Source organism: Abramis brama, assembly GCF_963993115.1.
Source record: "Abramis brama genome assembly, chromosome: 11".
In the NCBI taxonomy this organism is placed as follows: Eukaryota; Metazoa; Chordata; class Actinopteri; order Cypriniformes; family Leuciscidae; genus Abramis; species Abramis brama.
The window spans coordinates 937,501-965,000 of record NC_139973.1 but is presented as its reverse complement, the minus strand read 5'-3'; the positions used below and the strand labels follow the sequence as shown (position 1 = coordinate 965,000).

Below are 27,500 nucleotides of genomic sequence, written 5' to 3'. Positions count from 1 at the left end.
GTGCTTAAAGTCCTTGAATTTCACTTTACAGTGTTTTTACGAACCCTGCTTGCAGTGTATTAGCTGTTCATACGCTGAATTAATATCCCTCCACGTCTGCTATTCCGTCTCATCTTCTTCTGAACAATGGCTTGTGCACTTGGGAACTCATTTATGGGTTTTGATAATTGATGGCTCTTCGTTCGCTCTCTCTCCAGGCCACGACGCCCATGTTTCGCGAGTACATCGCTCAGGTTCTGAAGAACTCCAAGGCCATGGCCGACGCGCTGCTGAAGAAGGGCTTCACACTCGTCTCCGGTGGGTTTTTACACTGTGAAGTCAAGCTTCTCTTTCAGGGTCGGAAAATCACTTGTTTATCTGACTGTATGTAGACTCACCGATCACTATAGACTGTAGTCAATAATTTTATCCCTTAAAACTCATCTTTTATCACCAAAATGACATATTTAAACGTGTTTTTCCCTTGAAAAATGCCTTAAAATATCTTGACTGTAACTCGACACCCTTGCCTCATTTAGTATTTGCGGTTCTATGAATATGCAAATGAGCCCCGCCTCCACTCACTCACTCAGCTCAGAGATCCACTGGTTGACGATCACACATTGATCTGATTGGTTACAAGGTAGTTTGTGACGTCAGAAACACCAGCGATTTCAAAGCGTGTTTTTGAGACTGTCTTTGGTTCACTGCAGTTTTAAGGAGAAAATACTCAGCAATGGAGTCGACTTATGAATTTACACATGGTTTGTCTTAAAGCATATTAAAAACTCCACATAGACACATAAACAACATTAACTGATTACAGGGGGACTTTGAGTGAACGTGTGAAATCAAGCCGTGCATCAGCTGTAGTTTTTTCCGACACATATGCAAAACTAATTGAATGCCTGTATGTTACTCTACGCAGCTGTTCACTCTCTATATCACCACACATGTTGTTGTGCTTCCGTTCTGTCTAAAGCAGCTGCAGATCATTTTCACCAGGTTTATTTTTCAGAGACAACGATCCAACGGCCGTTAAACTCATGGCGTCAAATCTGACTCAGTTTGCTCTAACCGTTAACGGACTAAACATTTCGAGGTTCTCAGAAGCAGAAGTCATCATGGTTTGGTGAACTTCAACTACAAGTACAATTTCAAAAGAGAAATCCATGATAGCATTTCTATGACTTTACAAAAGAGGAAAAAAAGAAAGAAAGAAAGAGATATTGATTACGTTGGTCAAAAGAGAGAAATATGTCAAATTTACACTCGCACTGCAGCGTTAACTAGTCTTCTGTCATTTAATGCCAAGATGATATCACACAAAGTATAGTGCTATACATGGACTTTGCTTTTTATACAAATGAAAAACCTTGCTAGATTTATGATGTTAATAACTGTGGAAATACATCATCAAAGTCTGCGAAAAGGGTCCGTTAATGTCTCTGCTCTTATTATTAAAGAATCATCATTGACGTCATTCTAAAGAAATAGTCTAATAATCTAATAACTTCTGAAGCGGCTTTTCATGACGTCATCCTCCTTCATATAGGGACAATTTTACAATTCAATCAGTTCATCAGGGAGATGATGCCTTTTTGCATTTTTAATGCCTTAGTCTTTGCACATTGGGTTTTTAAACATTAGGTCGGTTCTTCCCCCTACGTCACGCTTGACCTTTGAACCTGATTACGTAATGTGTGTCGCATCACAGCTAGTGCAAGACCAGCATTTGTGGTTAAAAGTAAATAAATCTTTATTTTGTTATAAAATGTTGCTGGTTTGTCTAGATGAGACTCTTATTCCTCGGCTGGATCGTGTCGAGACTTTGAAGCTGCACTGAAACTAACATCTGGACTAGGGATGCAACGATACCATTTTTTCAGAATCGATCCGATCCGATACCAAAAATTCTGAGTATCGGCCGATACCGATACCAGCGCAGTTTTTTTTTTTTTTATCAAGTAGAATTTCTATAACTCTGTGTTGAACTGATAATAAGAACTGAAAAAAAGAAAAACAACAACAACAAAAAATATATGATCATAATCTGACATAAATGCTTTTATAAACTAGGTTAGTGGATAATTCAGCAGTAAAATTTAGTCTAGAAAAATCACGAGTGCACAATAATTGTATAAAATCTGAACATTTTGTGGAAAAAAAAAATGTTTAGTGGGGAACAAATTAGAGACAATAAGTGTAACACTAAATCTGGCAAAACTTTACACATTGCTCTTTGTATTGTTGTAAAATACAAAAATAGCAATCATTTTATATATAGCCTACTATAAAATTGAGACATTTTTTAAATGTATATCACAGCTGTTTAATGAGGTAGCAACATATGATAGATAGGACAGAACAAGAACGGCTATTAATAATCTTTAATTTCGTCACTGTATTATGATATGAAAGGCTCCAGTACAGTGCGGCACACAGCGCTTATGCGCATCCCGAGCGCAGAATGATGCGCTTGAAGCAACACGAGTCACAGCGCGCAGCGCGTCGAGTCCGCATTGAAAAGTTTAAAGCACAAAGAAAATACATATTGATGCGTAGTGTATTATACAGTATCTATCTATGCAATAGTCTATTCAGCATTTTCTTTTAACAGTTTTAAATTTCAGTTACTGTGCGCGTGAAGAACAAATAGTGCTCTGACTTAACTCCAGTGTTGTGATCTAACAGACACCCGGTAGAAAGTAACATGATTAAGGTACAGCAATAAAGTCCAGCAAGATAAAGTTGTTTTATGCGAAACCATAGACCTTTATCTACAGATCAAGTATAATAATAGTAACATTGAGTCATCTTGGAGAGAGTTTCATCGTGTTAACTGTCGTAACCGAACGCGACGCGCTGTTTGAATGCTGAATGAAGAATGATTGACAGGCGCAGCTGAGGGAAACGTTTACGTGATCTTGAATTTAACGACTTAAATATTAATTTATATCTCACATTATACTATATAATGGCTTCAGAACACTTATAATATTGTGCACGAAAACTTATGGTGCTTTATAATGTTTGTGTGCCTTTTGTGGGGCTTAACAATAACACAGAATAGTATCCGCACAATATCGGATTTGGATCGGCCTCGTCTGACCGATACCCGATCTGGCAAAAATGGCAGTATCGGAGCCGATACCGATACTGAGTATCGGATCGGTGCATCCCTAATCTGGACCTTCGACCCGTTGGACCCCATTGAAGACACTATATGGAGAAACATCCTGGAATGTTTTCCTCAAAAACCTTCATTTCTTTTCCACTGAAGAAAGAATGACATGAACATCTTAGATGACGTGTGGGAGAGTAAATTATCAGGAAATGTTAATTCTGAAGTGAACTAATGCTTTAAGTGTCTTGTGTTTGTGTTGTGCATGTTCAGGAGGAACCGATAATCATCTGGTTCTGGTGGATCTGAGGCCTCAGGGAATGGACGGAGCGCGTGCAGAACGAGTTCTGGAACTGGTGTCCATCACGGCCAACAAGAACACGTGTCCCGGAGACAAGAGCGCGCTCACGCCCGGTGGCCTTCGACTGGGTGAGAAACACAACACATGCTCAAATAAAGCTCACACTACCTGTGTTTCCACTCAAAGTTATGCATTTAACTTGTAATATTGCAAAAATCATGTGCGAATAAAGCAGCGTTTGTGTATCCCATGTGTTCAAGAGAACAAAACCATCACTAAATATCAGTAATAAACTGTACGTTTCTGCAATCTTACTCTTTTTCCCTCCATCATAAAAGAGTGTGTCTCGAGCGTCAGACGAGCACAGTAAACGCTGTCATGTTCTCTGGCGTTCGGACGCTGGTGTTCGGGAACACACTCGTGTGAGATGGCGTTTCAGAAACACCAAACCAACATTAGAGACGCTGCGACGCCATTGGTCCGCTGGATACTCCAGTTATCCAATCACAGCTGACGCTGAGGACAAGTCCCACATCAAGGGATTTATTTTAAATGTTATGTGCATCTTGCTGTTTCCATATAGTGTTTTTTTATACGATATACCAAAATTCACATAAAAATAGGTGTATGGAAACATAGATCTTGAGTTTTTTAGGCGCATTTTAAAGATTTTATGCGCATCTTGACGTTTTTATGCAATATCCCATTATTCACATAAGATAAGTTGTATGGAATTGAGTGCTGTAATTCATCTTCTGGTATCCCAGGAACCCCTGCGCTCACGTCACGCCAGTTCAAGGAATCAGACTTTCATCAGGTTGTGGATTTCATAGATCAGGGCATCAAGATCGCTCTGGACGTGAAGACTAAGACCAGTGAGTAAACCAGCAATTCACTGGAAACCACATGAATAAACCATACAGTGTTTGAGTGTTTGCCTGACAGCATTAGTGTTTATTTTCTCTACATTAAAAGAAAAAAATACATGCAGGAAAACAGCTTACTGTTCTGTAATTTCTTGAAGTGTTGAAGTAAAAAAAGAATTGTAATAAGTGAAACTGAAAAAAAAGTTATATAGTTTTAAGTTTATGAAAATGATTTATGAACATTATTTTATATAAAATGTATATTTCATGAAACATGTAACTCTAAAACTGCTAGAAAATCAAAGCCATAAATCTAATTAAGTTATGTTCCCAATTTGAGGTTGATATCTCAAAAAATGAGCTTTCAGTGAGATTTTGTTTGTACCACATTTTCCCCATTAGATGCTGCAAAACTCACTGGGACAAACAGTGGTTGTGTTTGTGATTTGCAGTAGTTTTTCTCTCTCAAATATTACAAGCACACACACACACACACATTTTTTTTATTACACATACAAACCACACTCTGACATCCACACAAACACACCCACACAATTATCGCTGCATAATTTCTCCAATTGGCTCTATAATATGCCGAAGCAGAAAACAGGGATAAAGCGAGTATTTGCTTAATAGGCCAAACCTGAAAATATGACACAATCTGGTAAAAAAAAAATAGTACAAATTACAATTTTGAAGCCTTGCCAACAGAATGAAAGCCTGTTAACAAAGATTGCATCGTTTTATAGTTAAATGGCCCTGGGATTAAAAATTGCATTGGGTTAGGTTTCAATGGGGACATTTTTGTCCAAAAGGTCCTGAGAGGAACTATTTTGTGTTACTAGTGCAAAATAGATTTTTTAAAGGAAATGAAGGTGAAATAGTATAATTCCAATACAAATACACACCTGTGCCAAATTTTATGCAGTTAGCATTAATACAGGCAAAATGATAAAAAATACAAATAAAAAAACCCTGAAAAAGACAAAAATGTCCATAAGGAAAGGTTAAAACTTTTTTTTTTTTTTTTTTTTCTTCAGAAAAACTGGCTGATTTCAAGAGTTTCCTGCTGGAAGATGCAGAGACGGCGTCTCGTATCGCTGATCTGCGTTCACGCGTCGAGGCTTTCGCCCGTCCGTTCCCAATGCCTGGATTCCACGACCATTAAACCGGGAGATCTGGGTAAAACGGAACGGATCGAATCCCGTTAACACACACTTACGAAGAGGCCTATTTTTCTTTATTTAGCTTTGATCAATCACTACTTTATTAATCATTCACTGGAACTAAAAGTCTTAAAGTGACCAGTAGTGCATGTAGGAAATCTCCCAATCCCATCAAACTGACTCGAACATGGAAGAGTGAAACACTCTGGACAGTATTTGACAATAGACAGTGTTTTGTTCCTTCGGGATGATGTTTGAAATCTTTATCTTCCATATCGAGTGAGGAACAAACAATTCTATAACAGACTAATGATGCAAAATGTTTACAGACTGTGATTCTCATTTTCTGTTCTTCTAAAAAGCTTTTTTACTCAAGTCTTAGTAGTTCTTTAGCCTTTGATAATGGAAGCTGTTTTTGTAAATGTACAGTAGTGTATGTAAAGACTGTGAACGTCTGGAGTTTGTGTGTCGTTGTCGGATCTCATCCGAGCGTTTACGCCGCAGTTTTGAACAGATGATATTGATAAATACTTTCATGTTGCACACGTCTACAATCTTCCACATTCATTCTCCAGGATTCTGCCTGACAAACATTTTTATCACAACAGGATTCACTGTAAATGGACAGATCTTTACAAATGATTTTCTAAAACGTCTAATCCCAATAAAATCAAGCCGTAGAAAAATGCAACCCTTTTTGCTGATCCTTTTTGTGTGTGTGTGTGCGTGTGTGTGTGCGTGCGCTGTGGGTGGAGATTATTATTGATCGACTCTGTTCTGATCACAGCAGTAGTTCTGGCCTGTCATCTTCAGTGGAATAATGTGTTTTGAGTCAGAGGATTATTCAGAAACATGCATTTAAAAATACATCTCGGAGTAAATATGACAGACTGAAAAAGCTGCTGCTTAATCAATGGATTAAAGTGAGCATTAAAACTCAGAATCTGTGGAGAGTTTGTTCACGTCAAGTCAAACCCTAAAATCACAAGAAAGAAATAAGTAATTATATTTTGAATGTAGCCTATTGTGACATTTACTTTGAAACTGTTTTCACGCAGGAATTGCAAGTACATTTAACAAAAATAATAATGGTAACACTTTACAATAAGGTTTCATTTGTTAACATGAACTAACAGTGAACAATTCTTCTATAGTATTTATTCATTTTAGTTCATTTCTACATTTACTAATACACTTTTTAATTCATAAGTTATATCTGTTAACATTAGTTAATGCACTGTGTAAAAACAATGAACAATTGTATTTTTATGAACCTAACATTGACAAATAACTAATTTTTTTTTTTTTTTTTTTTTTTACCAAATATGGCATAATAGGTATCATTGTTCTCTGTATGACTGAAGGAATCTATCAACCCTAGTTTTATTAAAAAAATAAAAAATAATAATCAAATGCTATTGGTATTTTTGGAATTTAGTTTTAAATTTTTGACCACATGGTGGCGGTGTCTTGAAACTTTGAGTAACTTCAGGGCATAGTGCTGATGACACATAATGTGTTCGTAAAATAAAATATTTTTTACAACTATTGTTGACGCCCAAAATTCGACTCTGTATGCTGCACTGTTTGTGCAAAACGTTCTATAAGCAAAAAACTTTTTTTTTTCATTTCTCCTGACCAGTTGGTGGCGCTGTGCCGAAACACTGCAAGTATCCTCAGGTCATGATTGTGATGACATGTACCAAGTTTCATCTCAATACGTTAAATCGTTGCGGAGATATAGCCTTACGTTCATTTTTACATTCCCTTGGTCAAAATCATTCGTGCATTATTCAAAAATGGTTACGTTTATCAAAAAGCCGACATGGTCTAAAAATGCTGTGAGCTAATTTTGCTGAAAATCAGACAAAACTGGCTAGGATGAGTTCGGAAAAATTCAAGATGGCGGAAAAATGTTCAGAGACCACAATCGAAGAAGAAAACAGAAGAAAAAAGAATGTTGTTTCTATCCCTTATGGTTCAAAAATTATTAACATAAACAATAGTGCAACTTTGAACAGTTGGTGGCACTAGAGGGATCGAGTTAGAGACTCCAAAATTGCGGTGGTTCATGTTCAGTCTTTATCTGTGTGCCAAACTTTATCGTTATCCCACAAGCATTTCTACAGGCTGCCATGTTTTCTCTCAATCTGTGAACAAACGCATCATGAGTGAATCAGCGGGTCGTGTCATTGGTCCGTGTCGGAGTGTGTGTTTGCACTGGGATCTCGGAGATGAGCTGAGATGATCGGGAATCCTCTCTCCCTCCTCCTTCTCCTCCTTCAGGCACAGACAGGCACTAATTTGACAATAAATCAGCGAGGGACAGTTAGACGACAGCGGTTGCAATTAATTGCGCTCGTTTATTTGGAGTGGCACGTCTGCGTTTGAACGCGTGTCATAATTAAAGCCCTGCAGGACCGTGATGTGGCGTTACGGAGTCGATGGCTTAAGTGGCGTTTTAGAGTCCCATTTAAACTCCAAACAATGGCTAATGTGCCATAATCATCTCATAATAAAGTGTAAGTGTCTGTTATAGAGCAATAACAGTCCCGTGGAGAGATGAGGAGGAACAAGCTTCACTCATCAGTTAAGAGCCTGACAGACCCCAAGAAGAAGAACACACACACACACACACACACTGCATTACTGTACTTACAGGAATAGTTCAACTAGAAATTAATATTTGTTCATCGTCCCTCATATGTTTTGAAAAGTGTCCATCGGTGCCGGTTAATGCGGGTTTAAAACATGAAAGTTTGTTTCTGCCGTGTACAAAACTAAAAAAGGTAATTGCGACTTTTTATTTCACAGTTCTGGCTTTTTTATTTCACAATTGCGACTTTAGAACTTTATTAGGGTCACCGTTCTGAGAAAAAAGTCTGAGAGAGTCATTTTATTCCCCAAGCATCCTTAGGAACGACATCATAAGGAATTTCATTCTTTCCTTCATTATTTACATGATTGTTTTGTTGTAATTTCCTCTAAAATACTACAGACTGAGTACTTAATCTACATTTTCATTTCAATCTATCATTTTGTTTGTTTTGGGATCATATGAGCTAAATTTCTATCGGTCATTCTGCTTTATTCACCAGTTCAGTCTGTCTCTAAAGCTAATGGAAACAAGTTTACCTTTAATATTAAGGTCGGCATGAAAATTAAGTCTTTTCTTCTCTATTGTGTCGTATATCAGAGTGAAACGCTTCTGGAACAAGAACAAATGTGGGCGGGGCTTGATTGTGTCTGCGGGGAATTGATTGGATGGTTGTGGTTTGCTATTGGCTGATCTCATGTGAGTGACAGGTTGCCCCGCCCACATCATCAGAGAAGAGAAGAGATGCTGCAAGAGGAACTTATTCTGATTCAACATTATTAACACAGTGATGTGCACCCATAAATCATTTAGAATAAACTCTGTTATATTTCTTGAAAAATGTTGATTTCACAGTGACATTAAGTACAATTTAATATGGGAACTTCTTTGCTTTCACTGAAGTTTGCTTTTGTCTTGATACTTTAATATTCTGCCTCAGGTCTGTGTACATTTGACAGCCATGCAAACACACAATTGTGTTTGTTTACACCTGAGCTGAACACACACACACACACACACACACGTATGTCTGGTAAACAGATTTTCACACTGAAGTCTCAGCTGTGACCAACAGCTCGAGGAAACTGTTCTCACTTCACACTCTCAAACACACACTCTCACATTCACTTTCAAATATACACACACAAACACTTACTCACTGACACACACATTCACACACTAACACACTCACTCATTCACAGACAAACACACACACACACTCACTCACACACACACACGTGTGATGCAGACCACGGAGCTGGAGGCCAGAACTGACTGTGCTGCTTCTCTCACCGTGTGTTTGTCATTTCATATACTGTCTTATTAAACAGGACCCTGTAGAAACAACCATTGATAATTAAAGGAGTAGTTCAGCCAAGAATGAAACTACAAAAAACTCCCTAAAAGTGTCATATACCACTAGTCCGTGGGACTTTATTCCAAAACTAAAGTCATAAAGTCTTACTGCAGCTCTCAGGTCTGATTTGTTTTGATCACGGTCTGATTTCACTGTAAATGAGCTGCGTGAACATTCTGCTCAAAGTATGCTCAACGTCTGCTCAACGTCTGCTGAACGTCTCCTAAACGTCTGCTCAACGTCTGCTAAATGTCTTCTAAACGTCTCCTGAACGCCTGATGTACGTCTGCTGAACGTCTTCTAAACGTCTGCTCAACGTCTGCTAAACATCTTCTAAACGTCTCCTAAACGTCTCCTAAACGTCTGCTGAACGTCTGATGTACGTCTGCTGTACGTCTGCTGTACGTCTGCTGAACGTCTTCTAAACGTCTGCTCAACGTCTGCTGAACGTCTCTAAACATCTTCTAAACATCTGCTCAACGTCTGCTCAACGTCTTCTGAACGTCTGCTGAACGTCTTCTAAACATCTACTGAACATCTGCTGAACGTCTTCTAAACATCTACTGAACGTCTGCTGAACATCTGATGTACGTCTGCTGAATGTCTTCTGAACATCTTCTAAACGTCTGCTGAACGTCTTCTAAACGTAGGCTAAACGTTTGCTCAACGTCTGCTGAATGTCGTCTGAACATCATCTAAACGTCTGCTGAACGTCTTCTAAACGTCGGCTAAACGTCTGCTCAACGTCTTCTGAACGTCTGCTGAACGTTTTCTAAACATCTACTGAACGTCTGCTGAACATCTGATGTACGTCTGCTGAATGTCTTCTGAACATCTTCTAAACGTCTGCTGAACGTCTTCTAAACGTCGGCTAAACGTTTGCTCAACGTCTGATGTACGTCTGCTGAACGTCTTCTAAACATCTACTGAACGTCTGCTGAACATCTGATGTACGTCTGCTGAATGTCTTCTGAACATCTTCTAAACGTCTTCTAAACATCAGCTCAACATCTGCTGTAAGTCTTCTAAACGTCTGTTGTACGTCTGCTCAACGTCTGCTGATGAAGAAAGAGTCAGAATGAAGTGAGGGTGAGTAACTGATCACTGAATCTTCATTGTTTGCGGTTATTCCTTCAAAAACTGATTGTGATTTTCCTTTATTTCAGACGTAGTGTCTAGTATTTCTAAATGCACAACCTCATCATTTTGATTTCATACTTTTATTAGAATCACGATGCTGCAGTTACAAGTTATAATGAATGCAGGTAAGTCAAAAAAAATGTCTAAAACTAGTTTTTAACTGTTAAAGTTTTTCAGCATGTAATTGATATTTACATGCATCTCCATCACTACGTGTTATATTGTCCAGAATTCATCAAGATGCTTGACTTTAAAAAGCATGATTTCAGCACAAAAACTATTTGCATTGCACATAGATATTAAAATGCAAGCTAATTTGCATATTTGGTTCCTAGTTAGGTTTTTTTTTTTTTCTATAAAAAACAAATTGACAGACATGTAGATCTTTTCAGTCACTACTTGTTTGTGTGTTGCATGATATTCCCGAAGGGTGTTTATATGAACTGAATAGAGACTTATATTTGGATATTATGCTGCTTATATAACAGTGGAGAGGTGAATTTCATGCATTGTTTAGTTCAAGTAATGGATGAGCATTTACAGCTGGTCTTGGTCATTAATCAGTGTGATCTTCAGATGCTCACAAACATAAACACACGGCCGTCACGAGTCTCTGAACTCCTCGAGCTCGAGTCTTTGTTTGCAGCTCATGTCAATATTACAGCAGAATATGCATTATTTATTTATTTATTTATTTATTGTGATTGTTTCTGTAGTTGTTTGTACTTGTATAGTGGGATGGTCGGAGGTGTTTTGCTCACTGTGTGTGTGTGTGTGTGTGTGTGTGTTCGGCCTGTAGATGAATAGCGATACAAAAAATAACAAATGGAGGCAATGCAATCGTGACGGGTCACAGCGCCTTCCGCTTAGGTAATGACGGCCCGTGTGTGTGTGTGTGTGTGTGTGTGATTATGCCTCATGCATTTCTTCAACCAACCTGATTACCTGTCAGCATGTGCTGGAGCCTGACAGAAGCAGCTCTTACACGCCGCAGGTGGAGCGTCTGGAGGTGTGTGTGTGTGTGTGTGAGTGAGTGTGAAGGCAGAGATGAGGAGCATACTCTTTATTGAAGCACTGAATGCTTTCGGTGTGTGTGTGTCAGTGTTTGTCAGTGTGTGTGTGTTTGGGTACCCAGCTGTGCAGAGGACAGGAGTGATTGCTGCTAGATAACATGCATTATTCTCACTATGCTCACGCTGCCCAGCAATTCTCCCTCCTAATGTCCTGCAAATATGCCCACAACAAACTTACAGGCTTTTCTAAAGGGCCACAAACATTTGGTTTTCAGCGGTTGGACAAAGACGCCGCACATTTGTGTTCTCGAACAAATAGAGACTCAAACTGTGACGTGTGTGACAAACACATTTGATTCTCATGTTTTTTTTTTTAAAGGAATAGTTCACTCAGAAATTGCAATTTTGTGGAGAGTTTAGTTGTAAGTAAGTAAGTAAGTAATATAGCACCTTTCACAGACAAGAAGTCACAAAGTGCTTTACAATCTGTTAATAAAAAGGATCAAACAAGCATACAATAAATCTACCATAACACAACACACAGAAACAATCTTCACAAACATGATGTGAAGTGGTTATGAAGTAACCACTGCTGTTAAATAAAAGCAAGTCCAAAAAGATGCGTCTTCAGGTGTTTTTTAAAAGAATTGACAGAACCCATAGTTCTCAGTGCTAATGGAAGTGAGTTCCAAAGCCTCGGTGCCACAGTACAAAAAGCACGATCACCTTTAGTCTTAAGACGTGTTCTAGGGACAAGTAAAAGGTCCAGACCAGAAGACCGTAAGAGCCGACCCGGTGAATGTTTATGTAAAAGATCCTGAATATAGAGAGGTGCCTGACCGTGCAAGGCTCTATAAGTGATAACTACAATTTTAAACTGCACTCTGAATTCAACTGGGAGCCAATGAAGGTCCCTGAGAACTGGTCTTATATGAGACCACTTACTGGTACCAGTCAAAAGCCTTGCAGCTGCATTTTGTACAACTTGTAGTCGCTCCATAGAAGACTTATTCAAACAAGTATACAGAACATTGCAATAGTCCAAACGTGACGAGATGAAGGCATGAACAAGCATCTCCATCTCTTTTCTTGAGACCACCGATCTAATCTGAGCAATGTTCCTGAGATGGAAAAAACATGAGCGAACTACAGACTTTATATGACTGTTAAAACATATGGCTCTATCCAGTAAGACACCTAGATTTCTTATTTCACTACAATCTGAAGTGGCTGAAACCCCCAAAACCTGCTTAATCTTAGGTATAATATTGTCAGGAGCAAAGATCATCATTTCAGTTTTATCCAGAACAGTTTTATTGTTCAGTCGGTTATCATGAGAAACGTGAGAATCATCACTGATGGCAAACCACAATACATCATCACACCTCACATGTGAACGACATGTATGTATATGTGAAATATTACTAATAGTAAAGTGCAATATATTCTTGTGATCAAAGCTGAATTTTCAGCATCATTACTCCAGTCTTCAGTGTCACATGATCCTTCAGAAATCACTCTAATATGATGATTTATGATCAAGAAACATTTATTATTATTAATCTTGAAAACAGTGCTGCTTCATATTTTTAGCTAGCTATTCAAATAAGTGATTTAATTAGTTTTCAGTGAATGCAGAAGTATCAGGGGTACAGTGTTTAGTAAGTGTGTGTGTGTGTGTGTGTGTGTTGCTCCTCTGAGGTCTTTTAAAAGTCAGGTCCTTCCTTCTTCAGACGCTCATAGTCTGTGTTGATGGCCACCAACTGTGTAGAGAGAACGAGAGAATACATTTAAATGTAGTTAGCGTAAATTAAGATCATCAGAATCTCATAAACGACAAACAAGAGCACTCACACTCTCTCTCACACACACACACACACACACACACACACACACACACACACACACACACACACACACACACACACACTGACAATAACAAAAACACTCACACTCACAGTGTCTGACAGATTCTGCAACCCTTTGTTTCGTGATCTGGCTCCTTGTTTGTTTTTCAGGAAAAGTGTACGAGAGACTTTGTGTTTGTGAATGCAGTTTTCACTGTATAAATTAAATATACATTGATTCGTAGTAAAGCTACTAAAGTTATTCAGTCAACTGAATACACACACAACTGTCAGGCAACAGGCAACTGTCAATTGCCTTTAACATTAATGACAGACAGCCGCAGGTATTTGCATTAGGCTTTTATTTTATTTTTTTATTTTTTTATTTTTTTTATTTTTTAGACTGAATGCATGGATCTAATATACTGACCCACATTCGATTTCTTTCCCAACTGTTTATTCACTAAAGACATAACTGACTGTCTTTCTGTAAATACTCGCCAAGATGGACATTTTGACATATTTTTGTGTATATTTGACTAAATTTAAACCCCATGTATACTTTGCTCGTCTCGCAGCTGACAAAAATATGTTCTAAGAACGTTTTGCTAACGTTCTCGTTAAGTTATGAAAACAGTATTTCTGAATGTTCTGAAGTTTTTATATGTTGTGTTCTTCCTTATGCAAACGTTACTTTAGAATGTTCTTTGAACGTTACTTTTGAATGTTCTCTGAACGTTACTTTTGAATGTTCTCTGAACGTTACTTTTGAATGTTCTCTGAACGTTACTTTTGAATGTTCTCTGAACGTTACTTTTGAATGTTCTCTGAACGTTACTTTTGAATGTTCTCTGAACGTTACTTTTGAATGTTCTCTGAACGTTACTTTTGAATGTTCTCTGAACGTTACTTTTGAATGTTCTCTGAACGTTACTTTTGAATGTTCTCTGAACGTTACTTTTGAATGTTCTCTGAACGTTACTTTAGAATGTTCTCTGAACGTTACTTTTGAATGTTCCCTGAACGTTACTTTTGAATGTTCCCTGAACGTTACTTTTGAATGTTCTCTGAACGTTACTTTTGATTAGATGTGCTTATTTACTGATCAGTCATTAGTTAAAGTTGAGTGTGTAATGCAGCGTTTATGACGTGAATGATTCCTCTTGTTGAGGAGTTTGCTGTTACTTTACTCAGTGACCAGACGCATCATTTCTCCTGCTTGACCATGAAACGGCTGAAAGAATCCCACAGTTCCTGCGTTCATGCTTTGCTGTTTTTGTGAAAAGGTCTCGGAGCGTCAGGTTTTCTGTGACAGAAAGCATGTTTATGTTCTGAATGTGTGACAGGAGACACGTTCTTCAGCCGGTGTTATTTTATTCTCATATTCACATTGATCTCTCTCTGCTTCTGTTTCTCTCATTATGATTAATGTTGAGACGCTGCCGGATTCTTGATTTCTGACCTTTGGCTCCTTTTGAGAATTAAACATGTCGAGTCGTGACCTTTCGTGAGCCTGAACGCAAACTTCCCATGAACACGCGTGTCTTCTCTGAGGAATCCTCTCTCATTCTCTCCGTCTGCCTTTGTTAATTCTTTCATTAATGGTTGGAGGTGATCAAGATGTTCCAAACGAGAATAAAACATTCATATTTGCTGCGATATAAATTATTCCTTCTAAAGCAGACGTGAACGAACGCTGTGTCTTTCACACGAGCCTCGGGCGCACAAGGCTTATCTAGAAACAAGTCACCATGAAATCAAAATGGACAATTCTTATTTTTTTATGGAATATTGCATTGTTTATTCTAAATGAATTATGCATAGTTTTAAACTTCATGTTCCTGGTAATCTAGAATCAGAATAAGTTCCTCTTGCAGCATCTCTTCTCTTCTCTGATGATGTGGGCGGGGCAACCTGTCACTCACATGAGATCAGCCAATTGCAAACCACAACCATCCAATCAATTCCCCACAGACACAATCAAGCCCCGCCCACATTTGTTCTTGTTCCAGAAGCGTTTCACTCGGATGTACAGCATTATACTCTCTTAAAAATAAAGGTTCCAAAAGGAGGCTTTTGCAGTAATGCCATAGAAGAACCATTTTAGGATCCCGAAAGAACCTTCCAGAACCATTTCCTCTTGGTGTGAAGAACATTTAAATAATCTAAAGAACCCTTTTCCACTATAAAGTACCTTTTTGTTCAATGGGAAGGTTCCATGGATATTCAATGTTCTTAATGGAACTTTAGATGCCAATAAAGAAACTTTAACATCCATGGAACCTTCCCATTGCACAAAAGGTTACTTTAGATTATGTAATGGCCGGTTTCACAGACCCAGAGTAAAATATATGTTTGAGTTGTTTTAACTGAAAACAACTTGCACTGTTTTCTTCAATTGCACGTTTAAACAAGCTACTTAAACGTCCTAATTTAACTACCTAAGGACCTAAGGTCTAATCCTGGCTTAATCTAAACCTTAAATGTGGCCTTAAATGTTCTTCACACTAAAAATAAATGTGTTTTTTTTAGGAACTCTTCACTGGAAGGTTCTCTTGGGACCCTTGGGTTCTTCTATGACATCACTGCACAGTAAAAAACATTGGGTTACACATATTGGGTCACTATGTTGGGTTATTTTCCAAAAATGTTGGGTCATTTTTTAAATAATTGGGTAATTTCTAGTAATAACCTGACTGTTGGGTTAAATACGTATGTTGTATGTAAACTTGTGTATTTTGAATTTATGTACAGAAGTATGTATATTTACATTAAATTCTAGGCTCCACAATATTTAGTTTGTAATTTAAAAATATATTTGTTGAGACATATTAATTGTTTTATACAAATAAACAATCTCTATTTCAAAACAAAGTGTATTGTATTTATTAAAATAAATACAAAATTATTAATAATAAATAAAAATAAATAAATAGTTAACTTAACTGTTGGGTTACTTTTAACCCAACTGGCTTTTAACAATGCATTGGGTTAAAATAACCCACCGTTGGGAAGGTGCTATACCCCCCCATAGGTCACTCGTTGGGTTATTTTAACCCAACATTATTAAGTGAGAGCAAAAGCCTCCTTTTGGAACCTTTATTTTTAAGAGTGTAGGGAAGAAAAGATTGAGTGCAACTTCCCTTTCGTGACTTTGAGGCTGTGTATTAAAGTGCATGAAGTGTCTAATTGTTAGGGTTTTTTTTAGTTAAATAAGAGAATTTGAAGAATTTGAACAATGTGAAAACACTAATCGCACTATTTATACTAAAAACAGCATGGAATAGTGTCATTTTTTAATATAACTCTGATTGTATTCGTCTGAAAGAAGAATGTCATATACACCTAGGATGACGTGAGTGTGAGTAAATTTAAATTTTTAGGTGAACTATCCCTTTAAAACAGCATGGAATAGTGTGTAAGTAGGTGAAGTGGGATGCATCTCAGTAAGTGTGTGTCTAATGTACAGCTTGACGTCATTTGTTCTTGTTCCAGAAGCGTTTCACTCGGATATACGGCACTGTAGGGAAGAAAAGACCAGCGCAACTTCCCTTTCATGACTTTAAAGCTGTGTATTAAAGTGCAATTGTTATCTTTTGAGGTTAAATTCCCTTTTTCTTGTTGTGAAAACACTAATCGCTCTAGTTATACTAAAAACAGCATGGAATAGTGTCTAAGTTGGTGAATTGGGATGCACCTCACTAAGTGTGTGTTGTGTCTATTGTGCGGCTTGACGTCTCCTGTCACGTATCTCTCCGCGGCGTGAGATGAAACTGATCCGGGAACAGCGGGAGAGACGGATCTGTCTGCGCTGTCAGTCTGCAGCTGATCACAGAACAGTCGCTGGGCTGTTTACCTTGTACTGATAGGTCGGGTCGAGTTTGTTCCACGGTTCAGGGTTATTCCTCCTGTCCCAGCTGACAGAATGAGGGTAAGGCCAGACCGGAGAGGAGAGAGAGAGAGAGCGAGTGGAGAAAAGAGGATGAGGATGAGTGACTGTAAAGGAGGGTGAAACTGAAGGAGGGTAATTATCAGGCGGAGGTGACAGAGGACAGTATTTCTGGCAGACTGCCGAGTTTGTTTCTCACAGGGATGAATAAATACACACAACCAACAGAAGACACTAGAAACAGCTCGTCCAATCAGAATTTAGAATTTTCAAAAAGCTAGAATAAGTTACATTACAGAGCCTAATGAACTGTTACATTGTTAAAGTCCCCCTGTAGTCAATCATTTTATCCCTTAAAACTCATCTTTGATCACCAAAATGACATATTTAAACGTTTTTTCCCTTGAAAAATATCTTGAATGTAACCCGACACCCTTGCATCATTTAGTATGCGTGGTTCTATGAATATGCGAATGAGCCCCGCCTCCACTCACTCACTCAGCTCAGAGATCCACTGGTTGACGATCACACGTTGATCTGATTGGTTACAAGGTAGTTTGTGACGTCAGAAACACCAGCGATTTCAAAGCGTGTTTTTGAGACTGTCTTTGGTTCACTGCAGTTTTAAGGAGGAAATACTCAGCAATGGAGTCGACTTATGAATTTACACATGGTGTGTCTTAAAGCATATTAAAAACACCACATAGACACATAAACAACATTAAAAGCTGGATTTTCACCACAGGGGGACTTTAACAGTAACAGCCCACTATGATGTCATGACACTGATTGTCTTGTGCTGTGTCAGGTTTAACAAACTACGGTAACCTACCCTAAACCTATAGTAAGTACTTAATATTACTCAGTACTTAAATATATAATTACACTGTAACAATGACACCTTAAAATAAAGTAACCCAAACTACTCTTATATTCCTATGAAGAAACTCAAGCAGGTTTGGAACAACATGAGGGTGAGTAAAATAGTTATATATTTACGTACTGTATTTATTAATTCTTATACATGGTATGGACTTGTTTTTTAGGTATCCACTTGTAGCAGATTATAATTAATATGTATTCCATGCACATTGTGTTATTTATTTAATGTATGATGTTTTTATGTATCCTGTTTACGTGACTCTACGTGGGCTCGTTAATAAAGTGTTTTGAGTTGAACTGAGTTGAATGTGTACTGTAAGTGCTCTCTCTCACCTGACGTGAGGTCCTCGAGCCAGTCGGATCAGATAGAGGGAAGCTCCACTCATACCCAGCAACAAGAAGATGAACTGAGGGATGAGCTGGAAGAGGACGAGGACATCATCAAGGTTCAAAGGTCTTTTATTGTCATCCCATACACATTTTTATATGAAGGAATGAAACTAAGGACTAAGATCCTGGTCAGAACACAAGAAAAAACCAATAAAAACATTAGAAACGCGGGTGTATGTCTAAGCAGCTTCCTCAATAAATAGCATAATAGCAATAACAAACTAGAATAGACAATGCATTAAAAAAAATGCAATAATTAGTAATAAGGACATAGTCAAATATCATTGCACATAAAATTTCTAAATAATATACAACAACAAAAAACACCAAAATTGTGTTACACATGTGTATCTATATTATTGCACACTAAGACGTCAGTGTCTCGTGTGTGTGTGTGTGTGTGTGTTACTCACTCTAAAGTAAAGCAATATGGCGTTCCGATCGGCTCTTTAATATGACTTTGCTACATGCACTCGTCTCAATGAACGTGACGTCTGCGTCTGCCGAACGTGACGTCTGCGTCTGCCGAACGTCTCGTCTGCGTCTGCCACATCACTCGTTCGTGTGCCGAACGTGACGTCTGCGTCTGCCGAACGTCTCGTCTGCGTCTGCCACATTGACGTCTGCGTCTGCCATAGTCTGCTGCAAGGGCGGTTTCCAGCACATTCCACACACTCATTCTTTATTATTTTTTCCCACTGATCTTCAGTTGTATTTTATTAGCAATTAAGTGATTTTACCTTGCTTATGTATAGCTTTTATTCCAAATAGTAAATATGAATTTACACAAATGTTCATGTTTACACAATGTTCATGTTCATGTTAAAATATTTGTTTGCCATTGTTTCTTGTCAACATATCCTGATATTCATTCATGTGCTGTAACTAAAAGAGATAATCGATCAGTTCATGTCCTGCTTGGACAGTATAGAGTCATAAAACGGTGTGTATATTTATTATTTGAATTTCTTAAACATTTCCAAAACTGTAAAAGGTTAGGTTATATTAAAATAAAACATTCATAAATTATTTCATGATAAAAATTAGCCTACTGAACTCATTTATAGTTAGGTATAAACGCAAATAACAATAATTCATTATTAATATCAGGCTAGTCTAGGCTACATATTTAGAAGACGCTTTTATCCTAAATGGGAACAAAGCAATTCGTCAAATGTCAGTCATAATATAAGATTATCACATATAAACACAAGATTTTGACGCATATCCAAGTGTTTGTGCGAAGTGTGAGCGCGCTTGCTGCATGCCACGGAGGCACGGGCGCGAACACTTTCCTGTCAACAGTGGGAACAACTTAAAATAGCCTGTAATAGCTGTAAACTCACAATAACAAGAAAACATTGTGCCTTTGTAAAATAAAAGAAAACAATCAGCCGCATGATCTCCGTGAACTGGAGCGCGCCTCAAAAATGAACTGAAACAGTGTAGGCCCTGCTGTCTCACAGTCAGACTTGAGGAATATACATAGCTTGAAATGGCTACTTTTAAATGAACAAGTTCAAATCGAAAGTGTCTGATTATGTAATCCGTAAAGGTTAATTTCTCTCTAAGGCGCATCCGCAGCGGAGATGGAGATGTTTGCAGACACGGATTTTAAAAAAACACTTTAAACAATTAAAATGCCTCTTTATTTTTTCAGACACATTTATTATAATTAGCCTACTTTTGCTGGTGCTTTGCAGCAAGATTTATGCGTGCGCTTGAGCTATATAGCCTACCATGCATGCACCCAGTATTTAATTAATATAAACGTGCGATTAGTCGACTAATTGCTTAAATAAATGACTACTAGTTGACTACAAAAATCTTTAGTCTATGGCAACTCTAATCAATACATTTATTTGACATTTTTTACTTATTATTTATTGGATAGTAATTATCCAGTTATTTACATTACATTAGTTGAGTTAACATATATAGCCTAATTAGTAAATGAACAATAAAAAGAGATTAAATTAATATGCTAACCATGTATTTCTGCATTGCTTGTTCCTACACGAAAAGGACTGTTTTAAAGGTGACAATCCTTTATACGTGAAGATTATACTGTATCTTGAAGATTGTTGTATTGTATCTTCTGTTATAAAGATGAAGATTGACATTTCGTTAATTAAAAATAATAAGCACATAATATTGAAAAAAAAAGTTATGTTCTGTTATGTGTTTTGACTACTTTTTGTATTTTGTATAATTTTATCTCTAGATAACGAAGTATGAGTATGAATATGAATATGAATATGAATATATATATATATATAACTTTTTTAAAGGGCCTAATTTTTCCTGGACCTGCTACAATTGAGAATCACTTTAAGCATGCACGCTAAGACAATTTGAAGTATTCCACTTAATACACAATAAAACATATACAATAATGAACAACGTACCGCTTGCTGTTCTAGTGAGGACGGGCCGAAAAAAAATATTCCTCCAATTTATACCCACCCCACCACATACACCACAATTCTCTCTCTACACAACTTTAATAGTTGTGAATGCATTGCTGTACTATTTACTACATCTCACAATCCATAGTATATTGTTTATACAATTGTTATTTCCCTGTCGACTGGTAATATAACGGATTGCACTTTATGGACTTTTTATTGCACTTATATTGTAGGATTCTCTGATGTTATTTCGTTGTTATTTATAACAATGACAAAAAATAAAGAAAAAATAAAGAACAAACAATATTTACAAGACGCTTTTATCGAAAAAAGGAACAAAGCAATTCGTCATATGTCAGTCATAATACAGGTTAGACAATAATAATACAGGGTTTTATTTGATTATCACAAATAAACACAAGATTTTGACGCATATCCAATGGTTTGCGGAGTGGAGCGCGCACCGCGTGGCGCGGAGGCGCAGGCGCGAACACTTGTATTTTCCTATCAACAGTGGAAACAACTTAAAATGCTCATAATATATGGTCATATAGAAAATAATAATACATAATTCGCAACTACTTTTATTTGAGTAATCTCACAATAACAAGAAAACGTTTTGATTTCGTAAAATAAAAGAAAACAATCAGGCGCGCTTTCATGATCTCCGTGAACTGGAGCGCGTCTCAAAAATGAACTGAAACAAAATAAAGCTTGAAATGTCCAATTTTAAACGAACAAATTCGAATCGAAAGCAAATACTGTCTGATAATCCGCATGAACGGTGCATTTCTATCTAAAGGCGCATCAGCTTTACAGCGGAGATGGAGATGTTTGCAGCCGCGACACTGATTTAGAAAATACTAGTTTATTAGTAAAAGACACATTTATTATCATTAGCCTATAAACCACCTATAAATCAGCTCTCTGTATGGTTCCAGAGATGGCTCTTCTCATTCAGCACTGCGGGAAAATAATTTGGCCTTAGAAAACCAGTAAAATCTAAAAATTTAAAATCTATAGTAAAATCTATTAATTTGTGAATATTTTAAATGTTTAATAAAGGGGCAAAACGTCATAAACAAAAAGTCAAATAATAGTTTACAAACTATTTTTTTTTAAAAAGTTTACAGTCTTTTTTTTCTCACCACAGGTGACTTATATATAAAAAATAGTAGCCTATTTTTCAATTCTATTCTTCTATTTAAAGGATCTAAACAGTGGTTGCGCGTTTTCTAGTTTACCAAAGTGCTGTAGCCTAGGCCTTTTAAAACTATAAAAAATTAAAAACACAATAACAACCCCAACAATAAGCTATAAAAATGCAATAGCCTATATCAAGTTTGTTTCTTCATATTTCTATCTTTGTGGGGGCATTTGGCCCTCAAAATGTGGGTTAAACAACACACACACAAACACACACATAATATCCTATATATAAATCACAGACGCAGACGTCACGTTATAAGACAGACGCAAGTGTCACGTTCATTGAGACGAGTGCATGTTGCACAGTCATATTAAAGAACCGATCGCAACCGCTGGCACACTGCACTGAGCTGTGTTGAGTAGAGTGTTAAATACGTGTTAAATACGTGTTAGAGAAAAAAATAATTAATAACTTCACTGCCACACGTGCATGACGCGTGACGTCTGACTCGACACTTCACTGCCACGCGTGATTTACGTGACGTCAGCGTGACGTCTGCGTGACGTCTGCGTCTTAAAATGAATGGAATAAATAGCAGAAAAAAAAAAAAAATAAGACGTTGAGTGAGACGTTCATTGAGACGAGTGCATGTAGCAAAGTCATATTAAAGAGCCGATCGGAACGCCATAAAGCAAGTGCATAAATGCCTGACAAACACATCACAAGAGCGCCGTCGAGAAACGGGTCCTAGTGTTATTTATATAGAGCATTTTGACAAATCACATTTAACAGCTTTACAGAAAATCATGATGATAATGTTTATAATGTCTTAATATATTCATGCCTTACTATTGCATTCTGAGATAGTGTATACATCGCTTTATGTGAGAATACTGTATGTATACGGACATACTTATATATCCAACTTTATATACCGTATTTTCCGGACTATAAGTCGCTCCGGAGTATAAGTCGCATCAGTCAAAAAATGCGTCATAAAGAGGAAAACAACATATATAAGTCGCACTGGACTATAAGTCGCATTTATTTAGAAATTGATTTCACAAAATCCAAGACCAAGAACAGACATTTAATCTGGAAAGGCAAGTTATTCAACTACACAGTAGCACACAGAACAACAGGCTGAGTAGGTGTCCGGTGTGTTAACACAACACACTAACAGTTATTCAGCTACACAATAGCATAAAGAACATATACCTGGGAGGCTGAATAGGCTAAATTAACATAAGCCAGTGAGTCCAACAAGCAAGTTACCAGTAAACAAGTTCACCAAGCACCCGCGATCTCATTCTACATCACTGAATCCATTGAATTTTCTTCATCCTTGGTGTCGCTTCTGAACAACTCCGCCATAGAGCGCCCTCTCGTGGCTGTAGACGGTAATGTTTTCATCTCAGTCTGAATTAATTTTGATATATAAGTCGCACCTGACTATAAGTCGCAGGACCAGCCAAACTATGAAAAAAAGTGCGACTTATAGTCCGGAAAATACGGTATATATATAGCACATGTGTTATTCAGCAACATCTCAACAACATTATGCATTTGGCAGATGCTTTTATTCTTTGTATTTAAGGTGTGTATGTTATCGGTTCATGCATTCCCAGAGAAACAAACCCATGGTATTGGCGTTGCAAGCGCCACACTCTACTGTACAGTATACAGTAATGCTATACCATAAACATGAAAATGAGTTGCACTGTCACATGTTTAGCTTTCCTCAGTGAAGAGTAACAGTGAATGCATGAGCTGATGACGTCACACCTTGAACGCATCTGAGTGTAAATCCCCGAGTAAAGACTCGGTTTAAGTAACTTTACTAACTCAGCAAGAACATCATGAGCGTGTCTGAGCTGAGAGAGAGACGTCTGACATGTTTCAGGACGCAACGGCGTGTGAAATGGATTTAGAAGTGTGTGTGTGTGTGTGTGTGTGTGTGTGTTCATGTACTTGCGTCAAGTAGGTTTCAGTTCTAAATTAACACACACACTCTTTTATATGCATGGAGACACACTGTGTGTGTCGGCCTGGGTTGAGCGACGAAGGACACAGTCGCTAGTGTGTGTATGTGTGTGTGTGTACTATGGCGTTCCGATCGGCTCTTTAATATGACTTTGCTACATGCACTCGTCTCAATGAACGTCTCACTCAACGTCTTATTTTTTTTTTCTTTCTGCTATTTATTCCATTCATTTTAAGACGCAGACGTGACGCAGACGTCACGCAGACGTCACGCTGACGTCACGTAAATCACGCGTGGCAGTGAAGTGTCGGGTCAGACGTCACGCGTCATTCACGTGTGGCAGTGAAGTTATTAATTATTTTTTTCTCTAACACGTATTTAACACGTATTTAACACTCTACTCAACATGGCTCAGTGCAGTGTGCCAGCGGTTGCGATCGGTTCTTTAATATGACTGTGCAACATGCACTCGTCTCAATGAACGTGACACTTGCGTCTGTCTTATAACGTGACGTCTGCGTCTGTGATTTATATATAGGATATTATGTGTGTGTGTGTGTGTGTGTGTGTGTGTGTGTGTGTGTGTTGTTTAACCCACATTTTGAGGGCCAAATGCCCCCACAAAGATAGAAATATGAAGAAACAAAATTGATATAGGCTATTGCATTTTTATAGCTTATTGTTGGGGTTGTTATTGTGTTTTTAATTTTTTATAGTTTTAAAAGGCCTAGGCTACAGCACTTTGGTAGACTAGAAAACAGACAATTCGATCGCGTTTCTGTAGATCCTTTAAATAGAAGAATAGAATTGAAAAATAGGCTACTATTTTTATATATAAGTCACCTGTGTGAAAAAAACCCGACTGTAAACCTTTTTTTTTTTTTTTATAGTTTGTAAACTATTATTTGACTTTTTGTTCATGACGTTTTGCCCCTTTATTAAACATTTAAAATATTCACAAATTAATATGGATTTTTTAAAAGATTTTACTGGTTTTCTAAGGCCAAAATATTTTCCCGCAGTGCTGAATGAGAAGAGCCATCTCTGGAACCATACAGAGAGCTGATTTATAGGTGGTTTATAGGCTAATGATAATAAATGTGTCTGAAAAAATAGCGAGGCATTTTAATTGTTTTTATTAATAAACTAGTATTTTCTAAATCAGTGTCGGCTGCAAACATCTCCATCTCCGCTGTAAAGCGGATGCGCCTTTAGATAGAAATGCACCGTTCATGCGGATTATCAGACAGTATTTGCTTTCGATTCGAATTTGTTCGTTTAAAATTGGACATTTCAAGCTTTATTTTGTTTCAGTTCATTTTTGAGACGCGCTCCAGTTCACGGAGATCATGAAAGCGCGCCTGATTGTTTTCTATTACGAAATCAAAACGTTTTCTTGTTATTGTGAGTTTACTCAAATAAAAGTAGTTGCGAATTATGTATTATTATTTTCTATATGACCATACATTATGAGCATTTTAAGTTGTTTCCACTGTTGATAGGAAAATACAAGTGTTCGCGCCCGCGCCTCCGTGCCACGCAGTGCGCGCTCCACTCCAAACAAACCATTGGATATGCGTCAAAATCTTGTGTTTATTTGTGATAATCAAATAAAACCCTGTATTATTATTGTCTAACCTGTATTATGACTGACATATGACGAATTGCTTTGTTCCTTTTTTCGATAAAAGCGTCTTCTAAATATTGTTTGTTCTTTATTTTTTGTCATTGTTATAAATAACAACGAAATAACATCAGAGAATCTTACAATATAAGTGCAATAAAAACTTCATTACCTAGAGATAAAATTAGGGTATACAAAATACAAAAAGTAGTCAAAACGCATAACAGAACATAACTTCTTTTTTTTTTTACAATATTATATGCTTATTATTTTTAATTAACGAAATGTCAATCTTCATCTTTATAACAGAAGATACAATACAACAATCTTCAAGATACAGTATAATCTTCACGTATAAAGGATTGTCACCTTTAAAACAGTCCTTTTCGTGTAGGAACAAGCAATGCAGAAATATATGGTTAGCATATTAATTTAATGGGGTTTTTTTCCGTTCATTTACTAATTAAACACTTGGAAATGCGTCAAAATCTTGTGTACTTTATATGTGATAATCTTATATTATGACTGACATTTGACGAATTGCTTTGTTCCCTTTTTAGGATAAAAGCGTCTTCTAAATATGTAGCCTAGACTAGCCTGATATTAATGATAATTATTATTATTATTTGCGTTTATACCTAACTATAAATGAGTTAAATCAGCCCAAATGTTTACAACTACGTTATTTTGTGTTGGTCAAGAGACTCCTAGTGGTTAATAGTAGGCTACATACATGCTTTTTATGATTTCTTGATAAGTTGGCTATCTGTGGATATGTGAAAGTGAAAGTGAAAGTGACACGTGACGGCCAAGTATGGTAACCCATACTTGGAATTTGACCTCTGCATTTAACCCATCCAAGTTAATGCACACACATTAGGAGCAGAGTAGTGAGTAGTTAACACACACACACTGCAAACGTGGATACACACACCCAGAGCAGCGGGCAGCCTTTGTGTGGCGCCCGGGGAGCGATTAGGGGTTAGGTGCCTTGCTCAAGGGCACCTCAGTCATTTCCCACTGGTTCTGGAATCGAACCAGCAACCTTTTGGGTTACCAGTCCAACTCCCTAACCACTAGGCCATGACTGCCCCTATGTTGACAATGGTAAACAAATATTTTAACATGAACATTTGTGTAAATTCATATTTACTATTTGGAATAAAAGCTATACATAGGCAAGGTAAAATCACTTAATTGCTAATAAAATACAACTGAAGATCAGTGGGAAAAAATAATAAAGAATGAGTGTGTGGAATGTGCTGGAAACCGCCCTTGCAGCAGACTATGGCAGACGCAGACGAGACGTTCGGCACACGAACGAGTGATGTGGCAGACGCAGACGAGACGTTAGGCAGACGCAGACGTCACGTTCGGCACACGAACGAGTGATGTGGCAGACGCAGACGAGACGTTCGGCAGACGCAGACGTCACGTTCGGCAGACGCAGACGTCACGTTCATTGAGACGAGTGCATGTTGCAAAGTCATATTAAAGAGCCGATCGGAACGCCATAGTGTACTGCCGATCAGACTGAGTGACAGGATCTCACACACACACACACACACACGTCCTACCAGGAGACTTCAGTGTGTGTGTGTGTGTAAATGATAACAGGGATTAGAATAGAAATACGTATTAAAAGAGGGAATGTGAAGCCTCAGTTTTCCGTGTGTTTTCCGTGCTGGAGAAAGTGAGCGACAGACAGACTCAGACTTCGCCTTATGTTGTCAAACTGCCTCCTGTAACAGTGATTTGCATAATCCCCCAGGGGTTACCGG

General features: G+C 37.6%; 2 protein-coding genes across 2 annotated transcripts in view; one reads left to right on the top strand and one right to left on the bottom strand.

The window, feature by feature from the left end:
• shmt2 (serine hydroxymethyltransferase 2 (mitochondrial)) overlaps positions 1-6,127 on the top strand; it is a 35,189-nt gene extending 29,062 nt beyond the window's left edge. Inside the window, exons 9-12 of the mRNA XM_084129098.1 lie at positions 198-297; positions 3,377-3,532; positions 4,172-4,279; positions 5,311-6,127. Of these exons, the coding sequence (XP_083985224.1) occupies positions 198-297; positions 3,377-3,532; positions 4,172-4,279; positions 5,311-5,438 (492 nt within the window). The 3' untranslated portion in view covers positions 5,439-6,127. The remainder of the gene's footprint in view (positions 1-197; positions 298-3,376; positions 3,533-4,171; positions 4,280-5,310) is intronic.
• A 6,711-nt stretch (positions 6,128-12,838) lies between these two features.
• Positions 12,839-27,500, bottom strand: part of LOC311092401 (cytochrome c oxidase subunit NDUFA4) — a 106,090-nt gene continuing 91,428 nt past the window's right edge. Inside the window, exons 3-5 of the mRNA XM_084129097.1 lie at positions 18,494-18,579; positions 17,246-17,306; positions 12,839-13,305 (exon numbers count right to left, since the gene is read on the bottom strand). Of these exons, the coding sequence (XP_083985223.1) occupies positions 13,249-13,305; positions 17,246-17,306; positions 18,494-18,579 (204 nt within the window). The 3' untranslated portion in view covers positions 12,839-13,248. The remainder of the gene's footprint in view (positions 13,306-17,245; positions 17,307-18,493; positions 18,580-27,500) is intronic.